This window comes from Lepisma saccharinum, chromosome 1 (assembly GCF_977018435.1).
Source record: "Lepisma saccharinum chromosome 1, izLepSacc3.1, whole genome shotgun sequence".
Lineage (NCBI taxonomy): Eukaryota > Metazoa > Arthropoda > Insecta > Zygentoma > Lepismatidae > Lepisma > Lepisma saccharinum.
The window spans coordinates 206939465-206965690 of NC_139229.1; the positions used below are offsets into that span (position 1 = coordinate 206939465).

Below are 26226 nucleotides of genomic sequence, written 5' to 3' on the forward strand. Positions count from 1 at the left end.
AGTATATAGATCTTGGTCAAGATAGGGACAGATGGAAGGCCTGTGTTGCTGCAGCCATGAACCTTCGGGTTTAAGAAGGCTAGAGAGTTAGTTAGTTAGTTAGTGTGTGTGCATTTAATATGTATGTAATTTAAAACATATGTATGAGTGTTCACGTGCTCATGCGAACATTATCAGGCAACGTGCCTGTATAATAATCATACATTCTAGCACTATTGATTTGTATACATATATATAGAAGGTTCTACAGTGCAACCTTGATTATACGTTTTTCAGGGAACCAAGCTGAAAAAACTTAAAATGCAGGAAAAAGTAAAACTGAGGATTTTTTTAATATTTGCTATGTTCGGACTATCAAGATTGAATGTATAACGTGGGGACATAAAATCAGGGTTGCACTGTACTTAACACTAGATGACAGAATCATATGATACAGATCATATGATACACTCTACCTCTCCCCTCCATGATGCACAGTACATGTGGTTCTGCACAGGTCCATTTGCATGTGGTTCCACTATATAAGCTGTGCATTCTTGCCTTGTGCTAGTATTCTGCCAGTGGCAGGAAGATGATGACCTCATATGACTTGTAATTATTTTTTCTTTCTTTCAGAACTTCTTTAAACCCCCCAAGTAAACCACGCCCAGGATCAACAGCTGAAGTAGCGGAGAAGGAAGGGGAATAAATGGATGTGAAACTTGATAAAGTACTCCAACTTGAACAAAATAAATTAAGCTCTTTATTTCTTGATCTATACTATATTTTCTTTCAAATAAGCAAACTTAAAACTTTTATTTTGTTTCTATTTTCTTTCAATGCAAGAAAACAGAACAGAAATACTGAGAACTACACAATTATGGTTGTAATGCTGGGAGCTTGGGTTGAGTTAAAAATAGCAAAAAGCAAAATTAATTATTGAGTGTTGTATTGTACAGCTTTTCCTGGATTCCAATGGACTGTCATCCTTATTGCCTGATTTTCCAACAGTACTGTAGAAACCTTAAAACAGTGTCCTGCATCAGAGGAATTACCAGCTTTCATATACTTATTGTTGTGTTTTTGAATAAAGATAATGCTCAAAAAAGCAAACATGAGTTGGCCTTATTTGCAGAGTATATTTCATGATGTTCGTATGCATTGTGGCCACTTTAACAGCCGCAACATAAATTTCATGCATTGACAATTAATAATATGCCAGAATGCATTGTGTTTCTTCTTTAAAAACAGCCAGGATGTGAAATTTCATGCCATGGCTGTTTCTGCACAGCAACAACAGGTCTGGTTGTTTTCTTTTTCAGCTCATCGAACATTTTCAATCTATGAACTTATATCTGTAGTTACATATGATACTAGTTTTGGAACTGAAATCAATCTCAAAACTTTCACTGAGCAAAATACTATATTTGACACCACAACTGTAAATAAAATATTTCATGCAATACAGAGCTCCGAAATTAATACAGCAATACTGTTAAAAAGTAACATTAAAATCTAGATAAATATTTTTTAGTGAAAAGAAAACTCTACCAAAACATCAATATTAAAAAAATAGAAAAATACTGGGATATAAAAAGTAATAAGAGCATAAGTGATGACCCGCACTTACAAATTTTCTATTTTGATATTTTGCCTACGAATGCCTTCAGAAGATATGAATGTAACTGGAAATTTTGTTGCCTTCCTTCCCTTTATCTTTGAGCTAGCAGCATTCTGTTCAATATTTTCTTTATTCTCGAAATCAACTTCAACTTGCTTTTCAGTCTTCAAATTCTCCACATAATTCTGTGCATATTGTTGCCCTTGAGGTGACTCTGCATAAGTGTGAACTTTCACATTGTCATTAAAATTGAGCTTCCTTGATCCTTCCACCACTGGGCACGTTTCCACAACAGAGGCTTCAAAACTAAGTTCTTCATCAACAGCATCTGGCAAAGAAAGACGAATTACGCAGGGCTAAAAGCCTTATTTTCAAACAAGGAAACAGAAAAAAAATATTAAAAGGACTCGGTTTGAACAAGCAACTTTCAGCTTGCTTCTGTGGCAAAGTAGTCTTCATAATGGGCTACAAAGACAGACATCCCAAATTTGAACCCTGTATCATTGACTTTGTCCCATCATACAAGGTGTTCATACATTATTGGTCAATTTTGTAAGAGTATATTTTCACCAATAATGAACATATATACATGATATTAGCACCATTTGAAAGAGGGATATTTGCAGTTTCACACAGACTCTAAATGCATTTGATATGCATCCAACATGTGGCACGACAGATGTCAAAAAAACCATACGCTATACATCCCTCACCATATTGCAATTACAACCGGTTTTTAACACTTCAAAAATTCAAATGCCATTCTCTGTAGCTAATAACTTGAAACTTCAGCTGTAATCTTAACATTTAACTTATGTTACAAACAAGTCAACAGATTGTTAAGAGAAAATATACAGAGGCTGGACAAGAGTATGGAAATACCACACCATGTTAACAAGTTACATTGACACACACTCTTGCCTCCTAAAATGGGATGTGGTGTGACATGGGAACCCTGTATGACAGTAACACTAGTAAAACAGTAGACTAAATAGCATCAAAGAAACCAAAACAAAACAGTACCAAGCTTAAACAAACAAGTTCCACAACAGCATTAATTATGCACATTTTATTGTAGGTTAGATGTAAAAGACAAATAAGAAGTGAATGAGATGTTGTAAAAGTGATCCGGTAGCCTATGGAATAAGGAATGTTGCAAGAGTAAAAGTCTGAGGGGATGCTATATCTTAACTTTCCATTAATGAACTTGCATAGTAATTTCATATCTCCAATGTACAAGGGTCGTTCAAGGTTGACCGGGACTTTTATTTCTGCAGAGGAAATAAGTAGCAGAAGAAACACCAAACTATGTCAGTTTTTCAAAGTATTCTCCGTGCGCGCCGAGGCACTGTTGCCATCGTTCTGGCAGCTCCCGAATTCCTTTGGCGTAGAAAGAACTTGGTTGTTGTCGTAGCCACTGGAGGACATCGCTCCGAAGTGCTTAGTCTGTCGTGAATTTCTTCCCTCCCAGATGGTCTTTAAGGGGTGCAAACAAATGACAATCACTGGGGGCTAAATCCGGACTGTAGGGTGGATGGGGCAGAACTTCCCAGCGCATGTCGGCCAGAGTTGTTGTTGTCACATTGACCGTGTGAGGGCGGGCATTGTCATGGAGAAGAATGACATTTCCAGACAACATCCCAGGTCTTTTCTTGCGAATGGACTTTCGTACAGCACCACTCAACAATGTGGATTAATACTGGGCATTAATCGTGCTCCCTTTGTCCAGAAAATCCACATGGATAACACCCTTCATGTCCCAGAAGACACTTGCCATGATCTTTCCAGCGGACGGCTGCGTTTTGCTTTTCTTGGGGGGCGGGGAACCTTTATGCCGCCACTCCATGCTGCGTCTTTTGGTCTTTGGGGTTGAATTGTGCAACCATGTTTCATCACACGTGATGATGGATTGCAACAATTCATCACCTTCTGCTCGAAACCGATTCAGAAGCTGTTCACAGACCGTCCTGCGTGTCCTCCACTTCTGATCGAATGTCAGCTGGTGGGGAACCCACCTTGCACAGATTTTGCGGAAGCGTAAGTGGTTGTGAATGATTGTCTCACCACTCCCGACACTGATATTCACCTCGGCAGCAATATCCCGCACTGTTACTCGCTGGTTCTCAAGAATCATTTGCTCAACACGTGCGATATTCACTGGTGTGACTGCAGTCGAGCGAATGTGTCCATGCGCTTCATTTGTCACCAGCTCCCATCCTTTGCGAAACTGCTCACACCATTCGTACACTCTTGTCCGCGACATCGTTTGTTCACCATACTGTGCTTGCAAACGTTTGAAAATCTCAGCTGGTTTCACTTTCTCCTTTACGAGAAATTTGATTACACACCGCTGCTCCACAGCCACAGACACACTGCTTGCCGCCATGTTCGTTGCAACTGCTGTGCATGCACGAAATACATCATACCGGGCACTAGTTACTCGCGAAGGAATACATTACGTCACCCGCACGTTTCATCATGATCCGGCTATTCATCGATTTTTTACGTACGAAAATCCCGGTCAACCTTGAACGACCCTTGTATCTACGAGATTCTGGAGTATCAATGTGTAAGTTTTCAAGCAGAGAAAAAACTGAGAACATTGTTGATCTTAGAGGTACGAGAATAGACAGCCATGTTCCAGACAGGTGAACAGTGATCCAGAATGATGGATTGATTTGGTTTATTTTACTTCGTATTGCTGCCACTTTTGGCTAATCACAAAGATGAGAATGAGTGATGATTTGATGAAGAGACACTCACAAAGAACACCCATGCCCAGCACAGAATTCAAACCCAGCACCCTGGCGACAAAAGTTTGAAATATATGTAAAGTGCTTTCAGGTTATTGATTTCGGTGAATCTGTCTGTGAAGTAGCCCTAGCATACACATTGCCTTTTTATGTTATGGTTATGACACAAAAAAGTCATACGGAGTTAAGTCAGGGGATCATGAGGCAATGACAGCAGTGGTTTGATCATCATTTCCACAACGACCAATCCATCGGTTTGACACTCTGATGGATAATGTTATCAATGTCTGTCTACAATTGTGGCATGAACCAATTTTCTAACATGTCAAAATACTCCTATTCTGTAATGGTTGCTCGCTGAAGAAGAATGGGGCCATAAATTCTAAATTTTGAGTTGTACAAAAAACATTGAGTTTCGGAATGTCACGAATATGCTCAACGGCACCACGGGGAACAGAAAGCCTCCATAAATTGTAATGTGTCACAAAACTTGTTGAGTTCTCTACAAAACTGCAAAGTTACTTCGTGATATGTTCAATAATACATGTACAGTAACATCATGAAAACACTTCAATCATTTGTAGACACCCTGTAGTGTTTATTGCATAGGATTGCATGGTTGACAGATTGGTAAGGCATGAGGAATCTTGGAGAAAGCTGTGTTGTGCTGCGTTTATGTAAGGGGATGTGAATTTCAGACGTCTTTTCAGAATTTAATTGATTGAATTGTTGTTTTAAGTCAACTTTATGCACAGTAAGGCTAATCGGGACTGGACATACAGTTTAAAGTGGGATACGAACCACTGTGCCATGTGCCTCCACTGGGTATCGAACCCAGGACCCCTTGATTACAAGGCAACAATGCTACCACTGTGCCATCGGGGAGGCCCCTTTTCAGAATTAATTCACAGATAATAGCAAGGAGAGAAAAAGACCTTTAACATATAGCGTTATGACAATTATTAAAACATACATTTTCCATACTTTCTTCATATAAAACATATAAATCCTCCAGGGGTCAGTTGCTGATTCCACCTCCAACCCCTTCTTTTTGGTATTAATCAGGTACAGCAGACCGTCAACACAACTTTTAATTCTGATTTGATCCAAATAGATTCTCTCCATGCACTGTAATTTGTCAGAACAAGAACCCCACTTGTAGATAAAAAAATTAAAATCTTACACCTACCCATAGCTTCATCTTCTCTTTTCTCAAGGAGAGAATTTAGTTTCACTACTTCTGCATTCAATTCTGTTATCTGCGCTTCTTTCTGCCTCAAAATGCATTCAGCATCAAATAATTTATCACTCTCAAGCAGCACTTTCATCCTCTGTGTACATATTTCCTCATCTTTCTTCTTAACCTCTTTCCTGAAAATAATGTTACAGATGAGAACAAAATCATTTGACTACGGATGAACAATGGAAAGTTTAGTAATAAAGCTATTTATTTAATGTTTCATGCAAAGTACTGAAACCATTTCGTACAAAAACTGTAGCATGCATAAGAAATATGAAAGCACGTTGGTCAAGACAATACAAGAAAAATTACTTCCTTACAGTCTTAGCTGGATCTTATCTATTACGTATCTACTTTTATACATCACAAATTTTGTAGTAGCTTTAACACACACACTGATTGGCAGGAAAGAATTACATAATTATTCATAATTATTACAAGTGGTGAGGTAAAACTGTTTTCAGGCAATGGTAGGAGATATACAGGGTGTGGCAGAAATATTGAGATGAATTAAATTTCAAAATTTATATTACACTTCAGAATAACAATGAAAGCACTTACATGAGTGGAAAGTACAAACAAAAGCATGTCATGTGATGCCTATGTCTTGAAAATAATGTCACTCAGGTGTGCACCATTCACCCACAAACAAATCTCTGCACGTCGATGTACAGCAGTCATAGCCTTGTGCAGCATCTCAAGCAGAATTTGCTGTATTGCAGCGTGAATATACTCTTTTAAGTCATTCAATGGGTCAGGTTGGGCCAGTAGAAGACCTTTTGCTTCAACAAACCCCATAAAAAGAAATCACAGACAGATATGATCCTTCCTGGAAGCATCCCATAGAGAACAATCATCGATGTCCCCGCTCTGTGAACTGTGGCATCATCTTGCTGGAACCATATGAAGACCGAGCTTACGCAGTTCTGGCTGTAGAAAGTCTGTCAGCATGGTCATATATTGGTGAGACATTACGGTATGTCCATTATCATCTTAAAAAAAGTATGGGCCAAGAATTCTAAACCAACTAATGCCACACCATACTGTAACTTTCTTGACTGTGGAGAGGTGATTCATGCAGCAATTGTGGGTTTTTCAGTATCTGCAATTGTGTCTATTGACAGATCCGTTCAGGTGAAAATGTGCTTCATAGGACATGATTATTCCCTCGAGTAAGTCAAGTTCATCCCGAATCAAGTCCAACAATTGTCCACAGAATCATGTCCTGTCAGTGTAATCTCAGGGACATAGCTCGTGTACCATTTTAATTGTGTGTGCGTGAAAATGTAAGTCCAAGTGAGAAATCCATTGCACACTTCTGTTACACATGCTGCCTAGCGACACTGCATGCCGACGAACTGAACGCTTGGAACTATGAGGCAAAGCTTCCCTGACCCTCCCCACAGCTTCTGGAATTCGCGCGGTTTGTGAACATCCTGGGCTCTTCTTGCCTGTGGTTGATGCAGTCGTTCTGCAGTTTCTTACCCAATTAAGAATTGTCTGTTGTCGGCATTTTCCTATTTCTCCCAATGTTGAACTGGCACCTGAATCTACACTATCTGGCCATTCGTCACCGGACACCCCATCAGGTGGCATCATGGTGTGGTCGTGCTTCGCCTGGTATGGTCTTGGTCCTCTTGTGTTAGTGTGTGGAAACATGAATGCAGATGCATACCAAACGATCCTGGACAATTCTGTGCTACCGACATTGTGGGCACAATTCGGTAGTGGTCCTTATCTGTTTCAGCACGACAATGCCCCATGTCATACGGCAGGTGTGATCAACACGTGGTTCGAGGATATGGGTGTGCAAAAACTTGATTGGCCCACCCAAAGTCCTGATCTCAACCCGATTGAGCATCTTTGGGACGAGTTGGAGCGCCGGTTGAGAGCCAGGCCACACCGCCCAAAAAACACTAAAGAGTTGTTCGCCGCTTTGCAAGAGGAATGGAGCAGGATTCCCGTCGAAACCTATCGCAATTTGGTGGACAGTCTTCCTCAGAGGGTTGCGGCTGTACTTGCTGCGAAAGGTGGCCCCACACGATACTGACGGATGCCTGAAACAAAATTAAAGTACTCGTTCCAGGTGTCCAGTGACGAATGGCCAGGTTGTAGTGTAGTGCGTTGTAGTGGCAGAATCGTTAGTCTTAAAATTACATTCCACTGCGAAAGCATGATGCTCACTCGACCAATGCTCCGTGGCTACTGAAGGCTATGCATTGCTGCACACGACACATGAATTTGCATGCCATCTGTTGGGAGATTCTGGTGGAGCAATTTTCATTGTCTCAATATATCTGCTTCACCCTGTATATGGCTAGTGATCCATGCCTACAAAACAGGTTTGCCAATTTTCTGATGTTTTGACATGGATGACACACACAATATCAGGGTTTTGTCAATACATATATTGACTGGCAGAAGATCAAAGAATATAAAACATTTTCCACATATTGATATTCATGTTATGGGATTTTAGATGCAGTAAGATAATAATATACACATGAAACATGCTTACGAGTTTGTGTACCTGTTTATTTAATTTGATTCATTTCAGTGACCAGTGTACAAGTTCCGTGCAAGATCATTGAAATGAATCAAATTAAAAACAGGTATGTGGATACGTAAGCACGTTTTGAGAGTATAGTAATTGAACATTGATCGTTTAAAATCTCATCTCAGATTGATCCCGTTATTTTACAACTAAGCAGTGGTTCATTGTAAAGTTGTCACATACCTAATTCCACAAATTTTCAAAATTGCTGTTCTTGTTTATTACGGTGAGAAAGAAGATAAAACTTTAAAATATTCAAAAGTTAAAAATAGATGTATGTATTCAGGAAGTGAAAGGAACAAATGCAATCTCAATCACTTAATAGGCAATTATATAAGGGCCATATTACACCAGTAAAACTTACTCCATTTTGTCTATAACTGATTGCAGCCATGACACTGATGATGTCTCTGCTTCATCATAAGAAAACACTATTTTTACTCCAAGATCTTGTTTGCTTTGCAGTTCTCTCAGTTTATCTGATAATTCCTGCAATAGAAAGTCATATGATACAGTTACGTCGCAGAAGAAATTAAAACCATTTACAATAACTGTATTATATAATTTTGCATCTACAAAGTGAATATATATATATATAGGTATACGGGTGAGATAAACCCAATCTTTCATATAATCAGGAAATAATATTCATTCGACAGTCCATTGACCTGATTTGATTGTGTGGACAAAAGTGTCATATAACCATACATTGTATAATTTCATATGGAAAAGTTTTAACTTACATCAACTTGATTCTTGTAAGTACCAATCTGTCGGTAGAGATGTTCATTTTGACTTGATTCTTGCTCATGTTTCAATTTCCTCAGCAATTCTGCTTTCTCTGCCTATTGAAAAGGAATTGAGAGAAACAACAATGAAACAAAGTAAATGTACGATTTTTATAGTATTCATCATAGTATTAACTTACATCTAACTTGTGTCTTTTAATATTCTATCAAAACTTTTTATATCCTGAAAAATCTGAATCAACCTGAATCAACTGAGTATCAATCAACACATTGACGAAAAATTCCCAAAATTTCATACCAATCAATTTTATAATTACGGAAAGGTATGTGAAAGTTGTTGTTCAACTGAAGACCAAATCTGGGTCTTTGGAATTTTACATCGATGTTCTGCCACTGAGTTATGAAGCCATCTCAGACTTGTCGCAATTCTCACAACAGGGTGGCTACAAACAAGCAGAAATGAAATTCCCTGACTTTTCCAGGTTTTCCAGGACAAAATTTACATTTTGTATGTAATATATCAGTCTCCTTATACATTCTCGGTATTATATGTTGATATTTCCACTAACTAACTAACTCTCTAGCCTTCTTAAACCCGAAGGTTCATGGCTGCAGCAACACAGGCCTTCCATCTGTTTCCACTGAGGTTTGGAACCCTCTGCTTGCAAGAACCATGAGTGCGGACTCATTTTTCAATGCATAAAGCTACTTCTCTCTTCTCTGTAAATCAAAAAACGTAACTCTCGCATATAAGTGAAACAATTGAATCGAACAAAATAAAGTGTCATATTTCCTTACATTATCAATGGGATTTCTGCTTCAGTACAGTATATCCAAGTGGAGTACTGTGAAACTGACAACATGCAGTTATACCATTAATGCTGACGAAAAGGGTATGTAGGTATTAGAAATTTAATGCAAGGAATTTATAGAATTGCATTGTATAGGTACCTGATTTAGCTAAACACACATTCAAACAGGAACACTATAATAATAAAAGCTTCTGAAAGTTCATATACGAGGGGAATCCTGAAAAAAGCTCCAATGGTGCCTATACGCAGCACTAGTTGTCGGAGAGCGACACACACACATGCAGACAGGAAGAAGTGGCATGTAGCTGTAATCTGGTACAGTTGCAATGCAGCCGTTTTAGGACAGTTCTAGGTTAAAGATTGCAGCTCTCATACAGTCTCCCACCGACTGCGATGTAGCCTACATTGCACGCTCAGAATTTGGTACAGAGCCACCAGCAATCGTGTGAGGTGTGCAGATCGCACGTCGTGAGTGATAGTATGGTCAGACGATGGTGCAGACAATTCACGGAAGGCCAATCGAATGTGCACAACCCCATACAGCTGAGTACACATGGGCCCTTTGCATCACTTCAGGTGAGAGATCTTGGACCACTCCCTGTACAGCCCTGGCCTTGCATGTACAGACTTTCATCTCCTTGTTTAACTGAAGAGGTTTCTGGCAGGACAAGGTTTTGACAGCTACGCTGCGGTAGAGATAGTTCCAGTCTTTGCTGTCAGACACATATGCCATGGGCATACAAAATTTAGTGCCATGCTACGACAAATGCCAGAACAACGATGGTGATTATGCCGAAAATTAGGATAGGACTCACTGTTACACTGCATTTTAGAGCATTTTCTGGCAAATATCTGAGATTATACCTTCATGGTGTTTTTAAACTACTGTTTCAAATTGTAAGTCACATTGCTTACGCCTCTTCGTGAGAGTTTGATATCTTGAAAGTTATTTTCCATACCCCTTTTTTAATTTTAAGGTAAGGATTTTAGAAAATGGAATTTTCCCCATATATACTGAAGGGTGCATAATGACCATAAGTGGCGACGCACTCAAAAAATTAAAATCAATCAATCTCACGTGACAGATACCAATATATTATGGCATCAAAAATTGGCATTATCTTTTTTTGACTTGTTGGTGTTACGTTTCCCAAAATTCGCGTTTTTGTTTTTCAACATTTATTTGCCAAATATACCGAAACTTAATACTCCATTGTGCTTTTAAACTATTATTTTAAATTGTAGGTCACATGGTCTACGTATTTTCGTGACAGTTTGATATGTTGGAACAGATTTTTGAGGAAGTAAAAGTAAAGCGCTCCCCTGCACTTTTCCATGAAGGTGTATAGGGGTGTGGAGTTAGGGCCCCCACACTTTCTTCATCAAAGCTGAAGGTGGAGGTGATGTGATCAGTACCACGCTCCTGGCTACCTTTATCCCTCAAAGTTTCCTCAATGTACCAGCTTCATATGAAGCTGGGTGGGTGCCAGAGCAGTTTGAATAAGTGGAAAACATTCCGGTTCTTCCCTGCAGGGGATCGACCCCGGGTCTCTCGCATAGTAGTCAGATGCCCTAATGACTGAGCTCCATTATTAGTCGCTCGACAAATGCCGATGGTGCGCACTTAGCTTGGTAATTCAAAACATATCTCGTGCGACAAATACGAAGATGTGGCTCCCGTGTGACGGTAGATACGCACTCGATCTCCTGTTACAACCCTGTCACTTTGCTCTGTGATGCAAATGGTTTTGATAGAAGTTAATGGAGCTGTTATTCCATGTACGTATAGCGTAACTCTATAGTTTACTCTTGAGTAAAATGTTGGAAAACTTGCATGTTCTATTGAGTAAAATGTTGGAAAACTTGCATGTTCTATGTACACAAACATGGCCTAGAAAAGGCAAGAATGTTGGATTTCAAGGAATTTTTCGTTGTTTTAGGACATTTCTTTAAAAAAATCGCTAAAACGCCAACAATTCGCATTTTGTGCCAAATTCGCATTATTTCGATATTTCGAATGGGCGAAAAATGTGTCCAGACATCACTGCACATTCCTAAACACAGCTTCGCAGCAATTACCATTTTTCACAGTTTTGGCGTTTGCAAAAAATCAATGTCCCTACTAATTGGAAATTACTTTCTGGCCACCCCTCGTATAAATCAGTAGATGGAAAGTGAAAATTTAGCAAGGCTGGCAGAGAAAAGTCAATTCTTGAAGAAAGTGATTTGCTTTTGTGATTGAATGATTCGAGTAAATATGATATTAAAATATTTACGTATTTATTATTAGTATTTTCTTTCATAATATTGGACATTAACCTTACTCAGTGAGAGATTAATGACCATCTCTCACGAGTTTAAACAGACAGGACAGAGAGTGGCGTTAATTTCACTGCAATACTACTGTTGCAGTAAATTTGAGGTTGGGAGCATGCACTTGCCAATTTTTATAATGTTCATCAATGCAGAATTATGTTTCACTTTTTCGTGATAGTATTCAATATATATCCCGTTTGGTTGGATTCTTCTTGATATCTAATAATAGTGCAATGTCATTGTAAACGTATGTTAACTTGTGCGAAACCAGTAATACGTCAGGATGATGAAAGAAAACCTTCGTAAGGACTGCTACATTAAATAAGGTGAAGTGAGCCAGAAGACTAATAAATTCCAGCAGCATATTTGCAGTCTAAAGCTCTTCTTGTTTATGCATGAAAGTTTTGTTGGATGTTGCAGTCCATGCAATTTCTGCCGCATGTTGTAGTGAGATACTTTGTCGGGTGGCGATATTTGACAAAAATCGTATGTATCAATGGAACCTATTTGTTTCCATGTTCCTTCAGTTTGCCCAACAAAATGCCTTACTACGACGTCCGACAGCTATCGGACGGCGCCACCCACTCTTATCCCCTTCATCTGTTGACAAGTCCCCTTACTACTCCCATACGAACAAGAAAAAATGATAATTCAATGCATTTTCCACGTAATATTTAGAGTCTTAACCTTTACTCCCCCGATGATACCATATGGTAATATCAGAGTAAGGTCGTACTCGCCCGATGGTACCATATGGTATCATGGTGCTGATTACGAAATGAATGTGCTTTTTGGACCTTCATACTCTCATGTTTGGGTGGAACCTCTGACACAGGTCTGGAGCAAGCCTGGGAAATTCATATTGATGACAACCTCCCCCCTCTCCGCAACATATCCATGCCACATTTCCGAACAGAGTTTCACATTTTGGCTCATTATTTAACTTGTATGGCACCCAGGAACATGAAACATGTTTCAATCTCTTTGGAAACGTCCATTCTTTGAAGAGAATACTAAGGTTTGCACCTTCTCCCCAAAATAGCAGGAGAAGAGAGGGCAAACTCCAGATTTTTATGTTGTTTTTATCATTGAAATTCGGTGGTCGCGCCCCCAAACCCCCTTCCTCGGTTCAGCGTTCTGAATTGTACATGGTTGCATGCTATGATGTTTTAGCTGCAAAACAAAACTTATCCGAAGTAGATTGCTCCCATAGTACCAGAGTTATAACAATTTTCCTCCCAAAATGTAAATTACCTATTTTTCGTAAAAATAAAAAATCACATTTTGGTTTATTATTCAACTTGAATGGCACCCAAGAACATGAAACATGTTTCATTCTCTTGAGAAATGTCCATTCTTTGAAAATAATACTAAAGTTTGCGCCAAATTTTACAATTTTCCTCCAAAGAGTGTTCGAATTTAAAATTCCCGCCGAGAAGCCAGGGGGAGAGAAATTTCTCTCTCTCTCTCTCCTCCTGCCATCACTGGTTTCTGGCACTGTGGTTGTGGTTGTGTTGCGCATAAAAGGGGCCTAAAAGTTGAGGCCGAAACTTACGAACGAGATTTCCTGTTCCTGTTCAGAGTTCCTTAACGATATCTTTAAATAAAACAAAAAAAAGTCAATGAAGATGAAATTCCCTGACATTTCCCTGACTTTTTTTGACACCTCAAATTCCCTGACTTTTCCCAGTTTTCCAGGTCTGTCGCCACCCTGCACAACTTATCTCTCCCCCTGTTAAGTTTTATATGTCTGTTTCCAGTATCTTTCATACAGCTAATACAGTTTAATTATTTTAAGTTAAAACAAGCAAAATAATAAACAATGAATGAGATTACAAACAACACCCCCTCCCCCTCAAGAAGACACTGAGAAATCAAAGTGCAACATTTTTATTACTACTATTTTCTGGAAATATTTTCCCAGTATGAGTAAATACATAATTATATTGTTTACATTTTCACCTACCTGAAAACAGAGGAAAAACCACCCACAGTGAATTCCGAATGGGAGTTAATTCTTCATTTTTTTTGCCCATTTCATAACTTAATGTGAAAAATACAACTCAGAAAATGCATTCACCTGTAATCTGAATACTTCAGAACACTTGGATCTGTGACGCTTCTGATACTCGATACATTTTGCCTTCAGTTTGTCCACAGTCTTCTGCAACTGTTGCCTCTTGTCTTCTATTTCAGCAAAGAGCGAGTTTCCTTTTCTATTTTCATCAGCTCCAGATTTCATATTATCCAGTTCAGAGCGGAGCAATATAATCTCTTCCTGGGCACTCTGCATGAAAAAAAGGGAATGATAACTAGGGGCCAGAGATTTTTTTTATGGAACTACTGTATGTATTTTTCTCCCTTTGTACGTAGCCAAGTAAAAAGGACAAATGTTGATGAAACAAATTGTAAGAAACAATATATGATTTTCATGTTAGGTATTTTGAGGAATATTTAGAGTATCTAGAGTAGATAATTGTACATAAAATGAGGTATTTCCACCATTTCTCTAGTTTTGTGCTTTTTTTCACTACTGCCATATTTGTAAATATTTGTTACTTATTCTGTGAATAATGATTGCAGGTCAGCAGTTCAGGTAGTGGCCCTGGTGAAATCTACTCTAAGCTAAAAAATATAGCACAGGAATGAAGGAAATGACAGAAGGCTCCACAAAAATAGATTACGTATTTTAATATGCACATTTTTTATTCATTTACGTTCATATTTTGCATGTTTTGGTAACATAAAAATCCAGGCCCTAAAGAAAACAATGCCAGAAGGGGGAAAAAATACAGATTGTACAGCTAGTATGGAAACCTTGGCTACAACTTACTATGTGCTAGACTGTTAAATCATTATTACAACTTTACTTCCATTCACTGTATAGCACAAATAATTTCTAAAGATGCCTATGTGCCAACAATTCTTCCTTACATAGTAAATATTGCCTGATACCTTGTTACCTTAAAGAATTACCAGGTATCCAAAAAGAAATAAACAAACACAAAGTCAACCCCCACCACCAATGGTTACAGGGAAAGTAAAAGAAGAAAACTTACCTCAAGCGAAAGTGAACAGGAAGAATTCTCAGTTTCCCTAACTTGTAAAATATTCTGCAGTTCTTGAAGCTGCTCTTTCAAGTTATTTATTTCTTTCCTGAATGTAGCGTTCTCCTCATGAACTTCAAGCATATTCACTTGCAGTTTCTGAAACTCATTTCCTACTTTCTCACTCTTTCCCTGGTGAAAAATAAAACAGCAGGCGTTTTCAATTAAAAATTACCTTACATATCAAATTACTAATATAACATGCAATTCAGTTCAGAAGGGAAGATAAAAAAAGAAAATAAGATAGAAGCCATTACTACAGAGTAGGGATGGACCGATTTGAAATTTTGGCCGATACTGATAAAGTTCCGATATAAAATTTACCGATAACCGATATTCTACCATATAAAATTAGAAATGGTCCTTGAAGAACCTGAAAGGTTCATTGACCTCCTTAATAACTGTGTGTTTCAAGGTGACTGCAGTGAAAGAGAAGTTGCATATTTAGATATTTACTTTTTTTTAAAGTAGGGCAAGGAGATTATCCATAAAATTATGACAAAATGGCAGAATTTTGCACTAAATTATCAGATATTTATAGATATATATATGTAATTTTACCGATAAACTGATTCACTGATAAGCCTATATCGGCCCATATTGTTAAGAGTCCGATTAATTTGTCCCATCCCTACTGCAGAGGTTAAGCAATGTTCAAATAGGCATGGAAAATGACTACAACGTCATGAATAATGATGCACGATGACAATTTTGGAAATCAACTTTTTCTTATAGAGTCCAAGCCTTATTGACTTGGATGTATAACACAGGATAATGTACAATTCAGATGCTTTCTCGCTCTCTACTCTGTTTATCTATCTTCTAGCTATTATACATCTGTAAATCTATTCTGATTTATGATATTTTTTTTACTGCTATTTGAATATCTTTACTTTATTTTATTACACTCACCTTCCAGTTGTCGACGTCATCTCTTAATATGATGCAATTTTCACATTCTTTTTTCTTAGATTTGACTTCACACAATTCATTTCTCAATCTTCCCAGCTCCTGCTTATACTTAGTTTCCTGCTCTTCAAGTGCTGCTTCCAAAGATTCAACCTAAACAGAGAGAGATTGAAGAGTCAATGAAATTTCATCTGTTGATCCTGATTATGCTATGGAAAAGACCAATTCTCGATCAGATGGAAAACTGAGAAAGCAATTGCATTAACTTAGTGCGTGGTCTGGACTAATTACAACAAACTCATTACATAATGAAATACAACTATAGAATTTTAAATTCCTCGTTAGCATCTTCAAAACTAATGTTTAGATTATTGAATGAAGGTCATGAGAGAATAAAGTATACAAAAGAAGAAATGGACAATGGAAAAATTAACTACCTGGATATGTCCATTCAAGTGAAAGGGAAGGGAATTGAAACCGGGGTGTACCATAAAAAGTTAGCGGGGAGAAAGTATATTCATAAGGAATCTGCAAATGAAAGGAGAACCAAAGACAACATTTTGGAGAGTTTTGTATGGAGAGCGAGATTATGCAACAACAAAGCAAGCTACGACAGAGAAATGAAGTGGATAATAGAGGCAGCACAGGAAAATGGATACAAAGCAGGGGATATAATTCACATCATAAGAAGAACAGAGAAGAAAATGAAAAAGAGACAAACAATAAAGAAAAAGAAGAGGAAGAGAAGAAGTATGTGAGTGTGCCATTCAGAAGAAAGATGGAGAAAAAGATAAGAAACATCTATGCAAAGTATGGACTAAGAGCAGCCTTCAAGCCACCAAAGAGCATGGAGAAATGGTTTAATGAATACAAAGGAGAGAAGGAGAGTGATGAATTGGCAATGGCAATGGCAGGCGTATATGAAGTAGAGTGTGGTGGATGTACAAGAAATTACATAGGAGAGACAGGGAGAAGCATCAACAAAAGAATAAAAGAACATAGGAGACACATTAAAGAGGAAGATCCAAGAACAGCATTGAGTGAGCATATGTTGACAAATGGGCACAGGATTAAGAAAGTTAAAATGAAGGAGAAGAGGAAAGTGGCAGAAACAAAGCACATATGCATAAACAGGAGAGAGAAAATTAACAAAAACGAAGGGGAAATTGGAATAAAATGGGTAGAACTAATAACAAAGCATGTGGAGAGCAAGTTGGATAAGTTTCCAGAGCCATCTTCAATTTTCTGCACAAAAATGGAAGATTTAATCTTACCAGATCAGTTCAAGAAGAAAGGGAAGGTCAGTGCCACCAGAAGGAGAATGGGAGGGAAGACAAGAACAGTAGGTTACAGAATGAAGGGGAGGGGGAGAAACAGCCAGATATGACACCTGCAAGGTGGAAAAACCAGTTTACCTAGGAGGAAGTAAGGACACACATTCATTCCTTACAAGTGTAGAGTGACTAGCCATGGTCCCGTTCCGAAAGTCACACTAGTTTAACATGTTAAACGAGTTATGGTAACTGGCTGTCCCATAAGTGCTTCTGTGCATTTCGTGAGGATCATTATGCTGTCCCAAAAGTCGCATTCCGTGCATCTCGTGAAAGAACGAGATTCACCAAACGCACGGGCCAGGAGGCTGGTTTGTTCGGTGAGAATCGTCTGCTGCTTGCTGACAACGGGCATGCATGATTGCTACAAACTGCACTAGTTCGGAAAATGTATTATAATTTTAACAGAGCGATATGAAGCAACATGCGCAAGATGAGTGTGCCTTAACTCTTCTTACAATGTGATTAAAATGAGTATCAGTGTTCGCAGCAGAGTTTATTTCTGCCAGAAGAGCATGCCTTCTGCTGGATGCCATGCGGAAAATTTCAATAAACAAAACGCTGCACCTGCGCTTTTGTCTAGAGCGTCCCATAAGTTCACGAGGCCAGTTACTTTCGTTCGTTTGTTTCGTTAAGACTTTCGGAATGCACCCCATGTGAGGTTGTGCTGTTGTATGTGTAGCTTGAAAAAGTTCTGGGAAACCAGAACGAAACAACGAAGATAAAATCACATAAACACTACTAAAAATAACTGTGTTAGATTATTTTGCATGAAAAGTACCGGGAAGTGTTATATGGGAACAGGCAACTTCTAGAATTGCTTTAACCTGTTTCAAGTCTAATGTCAGCATATGCAATAATATGAATATTTTGTGATGAAGATGGAATGTGCTTTTACATTATTTGTATGAAGTCCATTAGCATATTTTCTTGCAGCTAAGAAAAGCATGTTTTTCGTCATTTATGGAAGAAACCAGATATGCATATGTTGTGGAGCAACATCCAGGCAATATGTTTAGCATGTTGAGCATGATTCCTGTTGGTTGATCATGTGTACATACAAATTGGACACAAATTGTCCATCACTACTTTATAGCAATTTAAATTTCACATACACATGGAGGTTTGTGGTGGTGATGTTAGAAAGAGTGGATTTTGCCTTCTTGATAATTTTAATTCAATTTTAGAAGTTCACAAAACCAAGTGGAATGAATATAATGGTGAAAAAGTTGAGTATATGCATCTTTGAAACTAACTGTACATGCAAAGGGGGCAAAATTACTACTAGAGGGAAGAACTACTGTCAGTAATTTCATTACAGCATGACCATAGCCAGAACATTTTTTTTTTTGGGGGGGGGGTCTCACCCAAGACTACTAGAAGGAAAGGCTGGGGTCAGACACGCCTCTTTTCGCGACCGACATGGGTGTGATGTCATCGGCAGACAAAACCCAGCTGAGTCTTTACCCCATAAGGAAAGAAATGTGAAAAGGCTGATCTGTCTTGTTCTTTTCGCTCCTTTTTCTTGCATTTCTGGATTGATGGGTTGTGAAGTGTTGTAGGGCCTTCCCCATGGTGCAGTGGTAGCGTCATTGATTTGTAATCAAGGGGTCCCGGGTTCGATACCCAGTGGAGGCACAAGTGGTTCGGATCCCACTTTAAACTGTAGGTCCAGTCCCGATTAGCCTTACTGTGCATAAAGTGGACTTAAAACACCAACTCAAACAAAAAAAAAAAAATGAAAAGTGAAGTGTTGTAGTTTATAATGCCTTCAGTGAGGTGTTGCGACATGTCATGATCTCCGACGAAAAAAATAAAAACAGTGGGTGATAATATATAACTGAACACAACACATCTAACGAGACTTGTTAGTGGAATGCGATACCAGTAGTCTCATTACACATCAGGCTACCATACACTTCAATTGGGTTACAATTATTAGAATAAAAAAAACATTTGTACTTGGTACAGTCTGAAGAAGACCTTGCTAGAAGGTTGAAACGTTACGTTTAGTTTATGTTTTATAATAAAATAAATTTCTGCCTTGGTCAGCATATTGAGTTTTTCAAAAAAAATATATTGTAATTTAGAATAAAGACACTCACGAGTATAGTAAGACAAGAACTGCAAGCATACCCCCCCCCCAACAATTTCATATCCAGTCCCCCACCAAAATTCCTATGTCAATTTCAGGTTCACTGTTGGTATTGAAGAGTTGAATCTCGACCTCCTTAAAATAATTTAATTCTCAGTCGCCACACCAAAATTACCACAACAGTCTAAGCGCAACAGTAATTAATACTCAACACTTGGCTATCTCCCAGCCTAGTGCTCAATTCCCTTACTACAGAGTTGGAAACTTCTCCTACCAAGGGTAATTCCACACCAGAATTCACATGGCAATTTAAGGTTTAATATGTAATAGCTGGATATTGTGCACCTCAGAAAGTATTTATAGATACAGTGTTGGTGAGAGACGACACTGGTCTGTCTCGTTGCGTGAAAATGCCATCTCTTCTCGTGTCTAATCTCGTTAACAACACTAATAATACATAATAACTGTTATAATTCCCTTGGAAATACACAACTTGCTATTTATATACGAGTCATGCTTAAATGACAATGTGGTTCAACTTCCGTCCTCCATTGCTCAATTATATATGCAGTCAAATTTTCATCACAATCCCCCCACCAAAGTTAAGTAGATGCAACCAGCTTCCGCAAACCCCGCTATCCACAGAGGTAACCAGGAAATTATAATAGAATAAAGGATAAAAAATAAACATTACTATGGTTTAGCAGTTATAGTCTGCTAGTTGGTGTGCCGGACGGCGAAGTGCAGTGGGTAGGTTGAGCGACAATTACAATTTAAAAAAATGTTTTTTTTTCAAACCTTGTCAATAGTCAAAGCAAAGTTACCGATTGAAGAAGTTAAGTGAAAACAGCTTCCCTCTCATTCCTAAAAGAGAGCAATAGATGAGGTTTTCTTTTACATTTTCAACTTATACATAATTTTGGCTTTGTGCCTTTCTTTATTTCACAAAATGCATGACCAGGCATATTAACTTCAATTTTACATGAAACTTTAGGTTTCACAGAAATGTGATGACCTAAAAACTAACGAAGCAATACATGTGTTAATAGCTGTATAATCCAATTCTGAAGACATACATTATCTCGGATCCTAAGTGAATCTGTATATGCAGTCCCAGCTAGCTTCTGGGCATAATGACAGCTCCTTTTTGTTCATCATTTCTGCATTGATTCCGCTGCGAAACCATGGCATGGAGCGATCTGTTTGCCCGGGTGATGTAATGCATTCATCAAGGACCATGTGATCAGGTATGGCCCCAGCCTTCTAATAGTCTTGCGTCTCACCCATAATTGTGCTATACTTAACAGTAATACATATAGTCAGTATAAGAACATGTGGTTTATGACCGCTGGAGAAGGGGGGATTGGAATATGCAGATACCATAAGATACCAAGGATTTTGAGTGGCTAGAGCGACCAACCGAAAATAACTCATTTGGCAAGATTTGTCATTTTCAAAGATTCGTTCACCTTCCATTGACAGGAATTCTATGTGCATTTCCGAGAAACGATGCACTCCTGGGAAGCAGATAGCAAGATCAAAGGCAGGACTAAAGTGAAAGCGCTGTGCCAAAATGTGACATTAAAAGCATGTACATCTGTGATGTAACTGCCTTATGGTCAATGCTATATGGAAATAAAATAAACCATTCTATTCATTGGCAATTCTTGCTCACAAACTGTGGGGTAAAAAAGTGGCAGATTTTCAAACCAGTATTATCATCATGCTAGGCTCATTCTGTAGTTCTTGGGAAAGGGACGAATGTCACTGTAGGAGGGAGGGTTGTGGATTTTCTTCTTGTGCTCTTCCATTCTGTATGAATGTTGGCCGATACTGACACTGCAGTGACTTGTTTTTCTTGCAAATAACAGAGAATTATGGTGAGAATGGTATATACAGAGCTGAGCCAATTGGGCATTAATAAATATATCTGCATTTGCATATATAGTACTTTTACATCGTTTTCCTCCCTCTTCAGGTTAATTCAAGCAACAAGAACGTTGTTTGCATGAAAATGAGGACCATGAAATGAAGCAGGGACAGGATTATTGTAAAATAATCCACAGATTTTTCTGTGAAACTGCAACACTTTAAAAAGGCTTGCAACATTTCAATAACTTCTTGTTTTCACATCCTCTGCGGGTAGAGAGTTCACATAAAAGGTCACATTCTAAAGTGCTATAAAGCTACATGATAATAATGTTGGAGTTATTTAACGTCATTAATAGAATGTGATACGATGAGTTTTATGACTCAGTAACTATTTTCTTTTATTTTAAACTGGAATTATACAAGTATTGGTATTGGTTGGAATCTGTCATGTTATAGGTATCGGCTCAGCCCTACCTAAAATTGATGTTAATGATGATCATTTAAATATATAACTGGAAGCAGAAGTTGCCAGACATAACAAATGGTCAAGGAAACATACAGAAATAAATAATGACTACTAAACAGAAGTAAAAGTAGAAATGAGAGGTGCAAAAAAACAAAAGGAAATACTGTACAAACTTGGAGAAATCTCACGCAATTATCTCCTTATTTTGTCCAATGATATATTTACAATAAGAAAATGCATCTGATTCACCTAGTAGAAATATCCAAGCAAAGAGTAATATGGTACAATTGTACAGTAATACAAATTATGGAGCACTAAAATGTAATACCAACATGTATAACTTATCTAAAAAAAATACCTGCTGTTTTAAGAGATACTCCTTCCTTGCAAACTCTGCTTCTATCCTGTTAAAACTCTTTTTCCCTTCATCTTTATCCTTGACTAAGGCTTCATGCAAGATGTCAATCTCTGCTCTTTGGTCAATCTCCAATGCAATCTTTGCGTTCAATTTCAACTGCAAACAGTGCAGCTGTTGCAACAAATCCTGTTCGGATAGAATAGAAAAAAAGTTAAAATCTGAAAGAAAAATCTCATTTCTCGTAGTAAAGAGAGGATACATATTGTGTTAGCAACTATCGACAACATGATATAATGATGGAAAAGAGGTGTTTTAATGGTAGGCAAGCAAATGCTCAAAAATTAAGCATAACAAATCGTTAAGTAAGATAAATGCTAAAAGATAAGTAGATAAATATTTACACATGTACAAAGATTGATAAACTGCAATGTTTGGAATGCCTGATATGAGAGGATATAGCCAGACTGTTGTTAAATGAACTATCATACCATTTGATTAGGATGAACACATATATTAAATGTACACTAATAGCAATGCTTATCATTGCATATGAAAGAGAGAATTTATTTAAAACTGCAGAATAAAAAATCTGCACTTACTTCTTTGGCTTTGTTAGCTTGAAGCAACATGGCACAAACATCACTATTTTGGAGTTCTGTGTTATTGTGTGTATCTGCTTCGAGAGACTGCATTTCCTCCTCATGCATGTTCACAGGAATCTCTCCATTATGCATAAACGCCATTTTATTTTAATCAGATAAAGCCCCAACTGAAAAAAAACACAATATTGGATAGTATTGTGTATAAGTACTGCAGTTACAAAAAATATCAAATATACAGGGCCTGGCAGAAGTAATTAACACTAATTTTTCATAAGCTGGTAATCTACACCAAAGCTTTTATTACAGGTTCAGAATTGTACAGATTTCTTACAGAAAGTCATAAGAATGTAATAATGTTCAAAATGCTGTTCATCTCGTCTGAGATATTCATGTACCCTACCAACCACACTCAATCAAGTCTTATGACATAATTCAATGGTAATGCCATAGGGTTTAAGGATGGATAACTCAATAAATATTTGAGCAGGCAGGATGCCATTTAAACAGCTTTACGACATGTCCATAAACTGGAGAAACACCAGCCTCTAAAAGCAATTTATTCAGTAGTTGCAGCTTGCCTAAGTTTGGGACGAATTAATAGCAACATTTGTATTTGTTTTGGCATACTCACTTCAACATAAATAACATTTTTTCGAGATTCAAACAGTGCTCATTACTTTAAGGAAGGTACACATTTTGTGTGACAATGATTGTCAAAATTCTACGATAATTAGACTTCCTGCTAGGAGAATTTGAAAAAAAAATTATAAAGCAAACGAAACCGTTACCATGTCTTACTCAATGGCATCTTAATTCTGAATATAAATGCTTGACCACTTTGCATTTTTCAAATACTGAAGAATGTTGGCTTATATTAGGTATAAACAAACCACCTTCAATCGCACAAGTTATAACTTATAATTTGTTTGTTATATTATTTCAAGTTTATCACATTCAATCTGTACCAAACTATTGCTTTTTTTGTCCATTATACTGTTGGTTATGATTAAACCTCTCATTGCTTAAATCAGCCTACCTGGTCATAATTCATTTGATAGTCAAATCACATAGATGTTAGTTTCCTATCTGAGTTCATCTAAATTCATACTTTCAGTGTTTCAAACTGTATAAACCATTCTAGAGGACGAAAAATATTTATAATTTGATAATTCAAGACATCATCCGTATTTGTATTTATCTTATTTTACATTACACTTCTGCCTCTTTAGGCTAATCACAAGGTCCAAATTCCAATTAATAAATACTAATCTCAGCATTATGCATGCACATTTCCTTAGTATTTCTACACCTCCTGCACATATGTACAACAATTTCTATGTAAAATGAACACTTCACACAGCTGCAACTAAGAACCATGGCCACTTGCACAACTTATTTTTGGTATAATTTAACAATACAGGGAATTTCTCCAATTTGTTTGAAATTTCAGATACTTACTAATTTGGGTCTCCTAATCACGAATCTGCACTTAAAATTTGGCGCTCACGTATAGAAATTCCTGAATTACGGCTAGCCCCACGGACCATTGGCACTAGCCCCACGAACCATTGGCACGTGGTTAGGTTAGGCTAGGTTAGGTTAGGAAACAGTTAAATTTTAGGGTCGTAGTAATATCAGGAATATATATATTTCGTTCTTTAAGTATTCGAAACGGAAAAATCTTGCGATAAATAATGAGTAATTGTGCATTGTCGGTTGCGATGACTGACCCTCTTATTTTGCAAGTTTGACACGCGAGCGCCAAATTTTAACTTCAGATTCGTGACTAGGAACCCTAATTTAGTGAGTATGCCAAATTTCAAACAAAATGGAGAAATTCCCGGTATTGTAAAATCGCTCCTTATTTTTTGTGACACAATTCCTTGCACGTTAATGCTTTGTGGATCTTCAAAACGTAAAAATAAATTTCTCCCACCTTCAAACTTACATCCACATAATTTTCAGTATTTCTTCTGCAATCCACATCTCCCTGTAAAACTTGAAGATAATCATTACACAACAGAAACTACGACCATATCGTTTTCTTTCTCAGAAATACTATTCATCCATGAAAATGCTTTCACGAGTAGGTTAGGTTGCAGTCCCGTAGCATTTTCCCACTTTCTTCTTCTGCCTAAGTGAATGTATATAGGAGTGTGTATTCTAATCTGAAGAAATACCGTATTCCACCGCATAATCGTAGCGCCCTGTTTTCAGTCCAAAAATTGGATTACAACTTTTCATCACGCAATGGTCGCATTGGCACGTCAAGTAACAAAACCAACGATAGCATCGCAGAATATTCGAAGTTAAAATTTTCTCAAGTGTAATATTTCGACGTGCATCCTACTTTAGCACCAAACCAAACACGATTGCCCTAGTAATAAATGATGTTTTAAGTATCGGTAATTCTTACACAATTAATAAAAAAAGCTTCACATAACGTTTGCACGCCCCTTTCTTGCAAAAAAAAAAAAAAAAAAAAAAAAAAAATGGCATGCGACGAATATCCGGTGAAAAACGGTATGTGAGTATTTGATTGCCTTTGTATTGATTTGATTTACATATATGCAACAACTTTGACCCCGTAGCACATTATATTGACCACAAAAGCCGGTTATAAACAGAATCCCAGCAACCAAAACATCTGAAAATGACGACTTACACAATCTGCTTTTCGGAAAGAATTATCTGCACAATTACAAATTTAAAAGAAAACCTTGTAAAAATCACCCAGGATAAGGCAGTCGGAACAATCACGACAATGAAGATGAATGATCACTAGATTTAATTGATGAAGGGACACTCTTTAATTCATTATAATCAAATCTAGGCGTGTATAATTAAACTTACCTTGTCTGTCTTGAGTGTGCTACAATTACTAGAAATAACTAATTTCTCTGTAGTATCTAGAAAAAGAAACTTGTAACTTAAATGCAGTCAGGATATCCAAGCCATACTGACGAAAAACAATACGTAACCAAATATTGTTAACAGCAAAACATAAAGAAAAATACTTCTTCTAAATGGATGGCACAAACTATACCTATTCAAAAATATCCGCCATTGAAAATTCCAGCTGATCAATGGTGTTGAGCATATCGGCTGGGCTGAAAGGTTTTGAAGTACATCTTATTCATAGAGACACAAGGGGCATTTTTTGACGTCATATCTTATGAACTTTGCTGTGAGGAATCCTGGGATTCGGGGGGCCTCCTTGGAAAATGAGGCTGTGTCCAAAAGGTACAAAGTACATACTTGAAGTACAGTCTTGACGGAAGTGACGTCACCTAGTGCAGTTCGAAAGCGCCAAGCAAACGAGTGTACAAGACCAGAGGACGCAGCACACGAGCGGTCACACTTTTCACTCCTCTCCGAGATGCCGAGGTGGACGCACTTCGAAATCACTCTATCGCCTTGGTAGGAAGGGCATTGTCCGTCGTTGTTTACCCCAGCGATGCA

General features: G+C 37.8%; 2 protein-coding genes across 5 annotated transcripts in view; one reads left to right on the plus strand and one right to left on the minus strand.

Annotated features, from left to right (window-relative positions):
- Positions 1-1092, plus strand: part of LOC145978461 (uncharacterized) — a 63281-nt gene extending 62189 nt beyond the window's left edge. For both annotated transcript variants that reach the window (XM_083111111.1, XM_083111112.1), the window contains exon 8: positions 616-1092. In XM_083111111.1, the coding sequence (XP_082967237.1) occupies positions 616-688 (73 nt within the window). In that variant the 3' untranslated portion in view covers positions 689-1092. The remainder of the gene's footprint in view (positions 1-615) is intronic.
- Positions 1050-25972, minus strand: LOC145978487 (protein Spindly-like). Of its 3 annotated transcripts, none has more exons than XM_083111118.1 (10): positions 25811-25972; positions 22762-22931; positions 22163-22348; positions 16044-16193; positions 15084-15263; positions 14105-14311; positions 8891-8992; positions 8512-8636; positions 5543-5724; positions 1050-1928 (listed from the first exon to the last, which is right to left on the minus strand). In XM_083111118.1, the coding sequence occupies exons 2-10, from the start codon at positions 22903-22905 to the stop codon at positions 1606-1608; spliced, it is 1599 nt and encodes a 532-aa protein (XP_082967244.1). In that variant the 5' UTR covers positions 22906-22931; positions 25811-25972; the 3' UTR covers positions 1050-1605. The 3 variants fall into 3 exon arrangements, with proteins under 3 accessions (XP_082967244.1, XP_082967239.1, XP_082967253.1); XM_083111113.1 differs by having other exon boundaries at positions 25618-25972; XM_083111127.1 differs by lacking the exon at positions 25811-25972 and adding an exon at positions 24713-24731.
- Between the last annotated feature and the right edge of the window lie 254 nt (positions 25973-26226).

What these genes read in the sequence shown, in the direction of transcription:
- LOC145978487 (XM_083111118.1), bottom strand. Translation starts at nt 22,905, where the DNA reads ATGGCGTTTATGCATAATGGAGAGATTCCTGTGAACATGCATGAGGAG. An exon ending in ATGACGTCGACAACTGGAAG is followed by an intron (nt 15,264 to 16,043) that starts GTGAGTGTAATA and finishes ATTTTTCACCAG; the next exon opens with GGAAAGAGTGAGAAAGTAGG. An exon ending in CTGAAGTATTCAGATTACAG is followed by an intron (nt 8,993 to 14,104) that starts GTGAATGCATTT and finishes CCTTTTCAATAG; the next exon opens with GCAGAGAAAGCAGAATTGCT.